Here is a 7,829-nt window from a genome sequence, read left to right as displayed (position 1 = left end):
TATATATATATATATATATATATATATATATATATATATTGTCAAATTTGTAAGTATTTCTGCATACTTATTAATTGATTTTTTATATCATGTCACATTGCAGGAAGAAGAAAAAGGAAGTATTGTGCCTTACAAGGATATGTTTGTTGAAACACATAAACGTAAGAGCACAAGAGATTTTGTATCAGAGAAGGCGAGAGTGACAATGATATGTATTTGTTGTATTAATAAACATTGTAATATACAAGTTACTTTGAATTATGTTATCATAAATATTGTAATTCTTAAATATTAATTTATATTCTAATTATTACTTTTTAGGAGTTATACGAGCAACAAATGATACAACGATATGACGATGACTACACTCAGCATCCGTCTTTTGATCATGCAGCATGGGTGACTGCTACAGGTGAACCAAAAAAGGTTCGTGTGTTCGGGTTTGGGAGTAACATAAACACCACACCAGTCGTTGCCTCCTGCAGCCCGGGCTCATAGAGTTCTCCCGCCAGCATCAACTCTCAGCATCCTATTGACCATGCTATGTCTTGGGATGGTGTTTGTCAGCGTATTGAGAACAAAATGCAACACTTTTTAAATGAAGTCATTCTCAACCTTATCCGTAATGAGTTGTGCAACTTTTTTCAAGACAAAGAAACTTTATCTGCATTCAACATGAGCTCCGGTACCCGTCAGGTATGCATGATTGAATTGCTATAAATTTTTTCTTATAATTTTGTTAATGTCTTCCAGTTTATTACTAGTCTATGTGTCATTCAACCATTTACTTTGTTGCATTAGATTAGGTGAATTGCATATAATTTATTTTATTATGTTTTGTTTATAAATACTAACATTTTAGTTCTCTTTTATAGGATGCTGGAGATGATCAACGTAGAGGAGTTGATAGAGGCATGGAGGAAGGGGCAGATTGAGAAAATAAAGAGGATGATGCCCAAAATCTTGGCGAGGATTAGTTTTTTTTGTTTAATTTGTTTAACAAACTTGTAACTAATTATAACTTTGCAATGACTGTACTTGGTAGTTAAAGTTTGCTTAACTTAGCATTTCTGTTTAATTTGTATGCATTTTTTATTTATACTATTTTTTATAAGCAGGATATATGAATTGTACGAGAAATTTTTCTTGAGTTTCAAAATACTTCAATTTTTTTTTGCATTTTTATTACAAATTAGCGACGAAGTAGCAACATACATTATCTGTCACTACTTCATCACCAATTTGAAGCAGTAGTTGGTTTGCAGCAGAATTTAAGCCATCACTAATTTTTGTTGCCAAATTAGCGACGGATACACATCCGTCGATAAATGGTAGCGACAAAAATAGTGTCAGATTCAATTCTATCGCTTAACCAAATCGGTCTCCATTTAACGATGAATTCATGATGTACATAATCTGTTGCTAAGCCATCGCAACATAGCGACAGATTAGTGACAGATAAATTTTGTTGCAATTTAACAACTAGGGTTATGCGACGGATGCTATCCGTCGCTATTCCATCACAAAGATATACAATGACGGACTAGCGACGGATAGCATCTGTCGGCAATACACATTTTTCTTGTAGTGAAAGGCCTAAAGTTAAGTAAGAATGATTGTTCAAAAGATGAACAAAAAAAGTTGAATGTTCTCCATGCTTGAGCAATTGAAAGCCTGATGTATGTAATGCTTTGCACTAGACTTGATTTAAGTTTTGTTGTAAGTTTAGTGAGTATATATCAAAGTAATTTTGGGCTCCCTTATTGAGAAACAATGAAAAAGAGTTTTCAATATCTAAAGGGAATTAACGAACTCAAGCTATGCTATCAGTCAAATAGACTAAAGCTTGTGGGTTATTCAGATGCTGACTTTGTTAGTGATAAAGATGAAACATAAAAATGCAACATAAAAATGCAACAAAATCCACATATGGTTATGTATTTATGTTAGGAGGTGGGACAATTTCATGGTCATGCAAGAAACAAGATTGTGTGGCACAACATACCCAAAAATCTGAGTATATTGCATGTAACATGGCAACCATCTTCAGTATGTAGATAAATTATTTTCTAAATGATTTGAAATTGGATATTCTAATAAATTTAGTTTAACATTATTGTGATAATAAAACTACTATAAGATTGATTCAAACAGAAGTGAATAACTCTAAAAGTAAGTATATAGAAGTTAAATATCAATATATTCATGATATGCTTATGAAAAATGAAATAACAGTAGATTATATTCATTCAAGTGACATGATAGCAGATCAGCTAATCAAGGCCGTCATTGAAGATGTTTTTACTAGACATGTGAGTTAGATGAGACTCAGATATGTCTAAGTGAAGAGTGAATAAATTCATTAGTATGTGTGAATATCACCCAAAATGTGTATGCAAGGTTTCTGTTGAGAACAAACATGGAAACACAAGGTGCATATGCAAGGTTTATAATGAGAACAAGTATGAAATCACACGATATTTTTTATGGTCAAGTAAGAGATGTAAGGTCATGTGGCCACAAGAAGATTGTTGAGAGGTCATCCCAATGGTCACTCTCTCTCAAAGACTACAATTGATTTACACGTAACAGTTAAATAATAAAACTAATTAAACTAAACTAGCAGAAAATAATCTACTATAATATACATTTACATGTGAACATATGTGGTAAAGGGATTCCTCTTAAGGATGTGTCACAACATTCAACCCCTTACAGGCTTATAAAGATGGCTCTCTCAAGCCAGGAATGTATGAGAAATCTGAATAATATTGTGCAAGAGAAATATTGTTCTCTGGATTTAGAGAGAAATGCATCACAGTGTTTAAGAGGGTTGAGAAAATTGACCTCCCTGGTGATTCTGAGCATTACTGCGCATGCTTCAGCCCACTAATCTGGTGTTTCCGCATAGAAGTGGAGTGTCATGATTGCAGGATGTGTCCAGAGTTAGGACTACAGGGAGGCTTTGGCCATATTTGAAAGTATGGAGGTGGTGGGTATCAAGGCTAATGTAGTCACCATGGTCAGTGTGTTGTGTGCTCGTGCCCATCTAGGTGCACTTTATGAGGGAATGAGAATGCATGACTATGTAGAAGACAATGGTTTCAAATTGGCAATTGAATTGTCTACTGCCCTTGTTGACATGTATGACAAGTGTGGTTCCATTGAGGCCATGAAGGCCTTTAGAGCAGTCCCACCTTATCGATCAGACGTGCTTATTTGGAATGCAATTATTGGTGGTTTGGCAATGCATGGATTGATTAATGATTCGCTTGAATTGTTTTGAGAGATGTTTGAGGTAAATGTAAGACCAGATGGGATCACATATCTTGCTCTGTTGTGTGCATGTAGCCACGCAGGCTTGGTTGATGAAGTGTGGTGCATCTTTGAGGCACTTGAGAGATATGGCATGAGTGTTTAGATTGAGCATTATGCTTGCATGGTTGATATCCTTGGTCGAGCTGGGCATGTGGATGAAGCATATGAGTTTATAAACAAGATGCTCATTGAAGCAACTGCACCAATGTTGGGTGCTTTGCTCAATGAATGCAAGATACATGAAAGGTTAGATATTCGTGAATTGGTAGGGAAGCGCTTGATTGATTTAGAGCCTGCTCATGATTGGTCGAAACATTGGTCTGTCAAATATTTATGCTGTTGCTAATAGATGGGATGATGAAAGAAAGATGAGGGCAATGATGGAGCGCAGGGAGGTTAAGAAAGCTACATGCTATAGCTGCATTGAGGTGGATGGATGTCTTCAATATCGGGCAGGAGAAATATTGTCTAATACCAGATGATCTGTCAAACCAAATAAAGTTGGAGGTATATCAATTGGGAGAGCATGATATACAGCTCAAAATATAAGGCGGTGCTGAAGCATTAGATCATGTTTGAGATCAATGGATGAGGATTCATGTCACTCTTGAAACCTGCCATTGATTGTCCATGATAATGGAATATGTAAATAGCCAAACAGGCGAAAACTTTTAATCTGGTTATTTTTTCTAGAATTTCAAGTGCATCCAAACACTTGAAAATTTAAAAATATGAAAAGTAAAAAAGTAGACATTTGATTTTTTGGATTTACAACCAAACAGGCCCTAATGGCTATAATACCTACATCTGACTTTCGTAATGATTTTCCATTACATAAGGGAGAAGAAAGCAACCTGAAGATTTCCCACAATCATTATAAGCAGATATAGAGGGCCGTATGTAATGTATGAATCAGGCCATTTTTGGTTGTATGCAGATCGGTAGTCCTAGTGAGAGAGAGAGCGTTGGATTCCTTGTTACAACCTCTTGATCAGGACAAGATAACCTCCAAGTGAATGTCGTGACCAATCGGTGAATTGCAACCAAAGTTGATATCCTTGCAAACTCGATACCCGGGCACATCCTTGATCCGCCACCAAACGCTACGAAGCTGTAGGGAACCACCGAAGACTGGCGCTCAAAGCGCTTGGGTTCGAACTTTTCTGGGTTGGAGTAGATACTAGGATCCATATGCGTTGCATAGGCTGCCCAAAACACCTGTAGTACATATAAAAAAAAAAGAAAAGAAAAGAAAAGAAAATGAAGGACCACGTTAATGAAGATGAAATTGGATGTGCTTGTTCTTAACTAGCTAGCTAGAAAAGGGTTTAATCGAGAAATCCTACTCACTTTCCACCCTTGAGGAATGAGGTAGCCGTCATACTCGATGTCCTTGAGCACTGTCCTGAAGGTACCAAACACGGGCGGGTTCATCCTCAGCGTCTCCAGGGCAACCCTCCATGTGTATTTCATCCTACTCAGGTCATCCCAGTTGAGCACATCGCCAGGGGATTTGGTTTTGGCTACCTCGTTTTGTTCTTTCATCACAATCAACACAAAAATCATCTGGACTTAGCGTGCATTGAAAAACATGTTGGTAGCTAGTATCTCTAATTACTCGATCGAGGTGATATAAAAGCTGAGTGTTGTTCTTACCATTGACAACATTGGCATAGACGTCCGGCTCTGTTGCTAGAATTCTTATTATGAATGAAATGAGGGTGGACGATACATCGTAGCCAGCTGACATGACAAACAGTGCATTGTCTATGATCTCCTCCTCGGTCATGCCATCCTCATCATCTTTTATGCTTAGCAAATAAGTGATGAGGTCTTGGTTCGAAGATGCTAGGCCTTGCATTTGAGCCGCCCGCTTGGACGTGGTGAGATGGGCGAGGGCTCTCCGGGCCCTGGCACTGGCCCTGAGTGCACGACTAAAGCTTGTGAAAGGCACGTTGAGTGGCACCGACCATATGCCGTCCATCATGGACTTGAAGTCATCAGCAAGTGAATCTCGTATGCCCCCCTTTTCCACTCCAAAAATGAGCGAGCATATCGTGTTGAAAACGAGTGCCTTCAACAGTGGCATCACCTGTTCACATCAATGCCCTTTTAATTATAATTAGGCATTCACCATATCGATCAGCAGGGCGAAACCATAATGAGTAGACATCAATACATATCATGTTTATGATTGCTTTAGGAAATATTGTTCCTCAACGAGAGCTTCGACCATGAATAAACACTCATAAACAAGTCCAACCACGCATACGCATGCGGCATGCGTGAATGGGACAGGCCCATTCCCGTGCTCAAACGCAACTCCTCATACTCAACCACAATCTCTCTCGTGACAACCCGGAACCCACTCTTTCAAAAAAGAAAAAAAAGACAATCCGGAACCCACAACTTGACGTATTCAATCCTAGCCATCCAACCAACATCTAGGATTAGTGCATGTCTTAACCCCTCAGATGCAATTAGTTGAACGGCTGAGATAGACGTAAGATCCTCTACATCGTGCGTTCCCCATCAACCCAACAACGCCAGATGGACCAAGACAAAAGAAACCCAATTCAAATTTTTGTTTAGTTCCCTCAATTTGTGTCGTCATACTCCTCTGTACAAGATGTGACAACATAGTATTAATAAAGAGGACAGTCGTGGTGTTAAAGCAGCGCTGCGTTGCTATAACTTACTAGTGCATGAGAAATAACAGCTGGACCGTCCTTTTGGTCTACAAAAGATCAACACATGGCAGAAAATAAAAAGGAAAAGGAAAATTTTCTTTTGAGCAGCCACACTAAGTGAGAAATAGCACCCAGACCGTCCGTTAGGTTCAACTTTTGGCATGACCTACAGTTCCAGACAGGTGGTACCGCAATTGGCCGAAAGCACGCCTACCATATATGTGCATGCAAAAAACAACTCAAACTATTAATACGTCCAAAGGGGATGGGGGTCTAGGCCACTAGGCAAGCGGTATAGATTCAAATCCTATGGGCGTTAGCTCTTGCACAAGCCCGAAGCATAAAAGCATGATGATTCCCGTTTTACACTGTTAGAACAGTGATTGTAAGTATGGCAGGTGTGGCTAGGTCTCTGATACTGAGGGCGTTTTCTTTGTGTAAAAAAAAAAACCCCATTAATTCATCATGTCACGTGGCGGCATTGAAGGATCAAGTAGTGTAATGTGATTGTACACCTTTAGTGTGCTGCTGCACCTGATCACCTTCCAACTTTGGGATACAGCCTGTCAGCTATAGTGCCCAAGCAATGGTAGAAGGTGATTCAGGTGCAGCAGCACACTAAAAGTGTGCAATTACATTGCACCTGATCCTCTCTCTCGGCGAGGACACATCTCTCCATTGGTTGGTTGTTTTGAAGTCTGAGCATTCAAATCAAATGCTCTCTTTCACGGTTTCACTCTAGAAGATTAAACCTTTGCAGAAGAGCAGCAGTAAGAATCAAACCCCATAGAAACTCACAAGCCGACCTTTGGATGCAATATGCTACCAAGAAGGGACAGAATGCTGTTATGCTTGATATGCTCATTTGCATGTCAACTGATTTGGCTTGATGCAACATTAAAGTGCAGGAAGGGTCTCTCTCTCTCTCTCTCTCTCTCTCTATATATATATATATATATATATGCTCTTATCCTCATGTCAATAAAAACCTATGTATGTATGTGTGTGCATGCATGCGCACAAGTAGGTACTTATTATGTATGCAGCTAAACAGGCATTAACTTCAATACCGTGACTGATGTCTGTCCTTGCCAATGAGTAGCGATATGCTCCTTAACCTCCATGTCAATTTTGGCAACGTACTTCTTCAACATCTCTGGCCGCAATAAGAAGGCAAGTGCGCCCCTCACACGCTTGTGGTCCTCTCCTCTCAGCTCTAGCAAATTTCGTGCTCCCAATATCCTGGTTATCGACTGCGGGGGTTTGTTGGCAAGAGCATCAGCACCAGCCGTGAATATGAACTTGTTCGCAGCGGGGCCACAGAGGAACACCGTTGGAGAACCGAACAAAGTGAGCTTAAAAATCGGTCCATACTTGTTGATCTTGCCTTCGATCCAACATTCGGCTTCGTTCTTCTTCATTGCACGAAGAAAGGACATGCTCTGGCCTATGAAGGGCATCCCTGGTGCACCAGGTGGTAGCCTCTTCTTCATGCTTCTTCTGTTAAAGAATAGGAAAAAAGAAAGGACAGCCATGATCAAAAGAAGAAATATCTCATCCATGTTAATCTCCATTGATGGATCAGCTGGCCCAAACGTAGTCGAAGGATTAGAAGCTGATGCAAGGCACCTTCAATTACTCTCTCTCTCTCCCAAGAATGGCTTTTATAGGAAGAAGTCAGTCTGGTGGCAGTCGAATCAAATGTATCATCACACGCGGCACAAACAAACTGGGTTCGGTGGTTGTGGTAGAATCTTTCCGGAGAATCCAAGTTTTTATTCTCTTTTCAACATACAATTAATCGGTGGGCATCAAATAAGA

At 39.5% G+C, this 7,829-nt stretch overlaps 1 protein-coding gene and 1 pseudogene across 1 annotated transcript; one reads left to right on the top strand and one right to left on the bottom strand.

The window, feature by feature from the left end:
- The first annotated feature begins 2,983 nt into the window (after positions 1-2,983).
- On the top strand, positions 2,984-3,286 carry LOC149844355 (pentatricopeptide repeat-containing protein At5g08305 pseudogene; annotated as a pseudogene).
- An 862-nt stretch (positions 3,287-4,148) lies between these two features.
- LOC149844354 (taxadiene 5-alpha-hydroxylase-like) lies at positions 4,149-7,501 on the bottom strand. Its single transcript, XM_089997133.1, has 5 exons — positions 7,079-7,501; positions 4,975-5,410; positions 4,669-4,856; positions 4,303-4,536; positions 4,149-4,172 (listed from the first exon to the last, which is right to left on the bottom strand). The coding sequence occupies exons 1-5, from the start codon at positions 7,499-7,501 to the stop codon at positions 4,149-4,151; spliced, it is 1,305 nt and encodes a 434-aa protein (XP_089853259.1).
- Between the last annotated feature and the right edge of the window lie 328 nt (positions 7,502-7,829).

This window comes from Nuphar pumila, chromosome 2 (assembly GCF_984573655.1).
Source record: "Nuphar pumila chromosome 2, dmNupPumi1.hap1.1, whole genome shotgun sequence".
Classification (NCBI taxonomy): domain Eukaryota; kingdom Viridiplantae; phylum Streptophyta; class Magnoliopsida; order Nymphaeales; family Nymphaeaceae; genus Nuphar; species Nuphar pumila.
This window is presented reverse-complemented; position numbering and strand designations above follow the sequence as displayed.

What these genes read in the sequence shown, in the direction of transcription:
- LOC149844354 (XM_089997133.1), bottom strand. Translation starts at nt 7,501, where the DNA reads ATGAAGAAGAGGCTACCACCTGGTGCACCAGGGATGCCCTTCATAGGC. An exon ending in AAGGACAGACATCAGTCACG is followed by an intron (nt 5,411 to 7,078) that starts GTATTGAAGTTA and finishes TGATGTGAACAG; the next exon opens with GTGATGCCACTGTTGAAGGC. An exon ending in TATCTTGTCCTGATCAAGAG is followed by an intron (nt 4,173 to 4,302) that starts GTTGTAACAAGG and finishes GGAAATCTTCAG; the next exon opens with GTTGCTTTCTTCTCCCTTAT.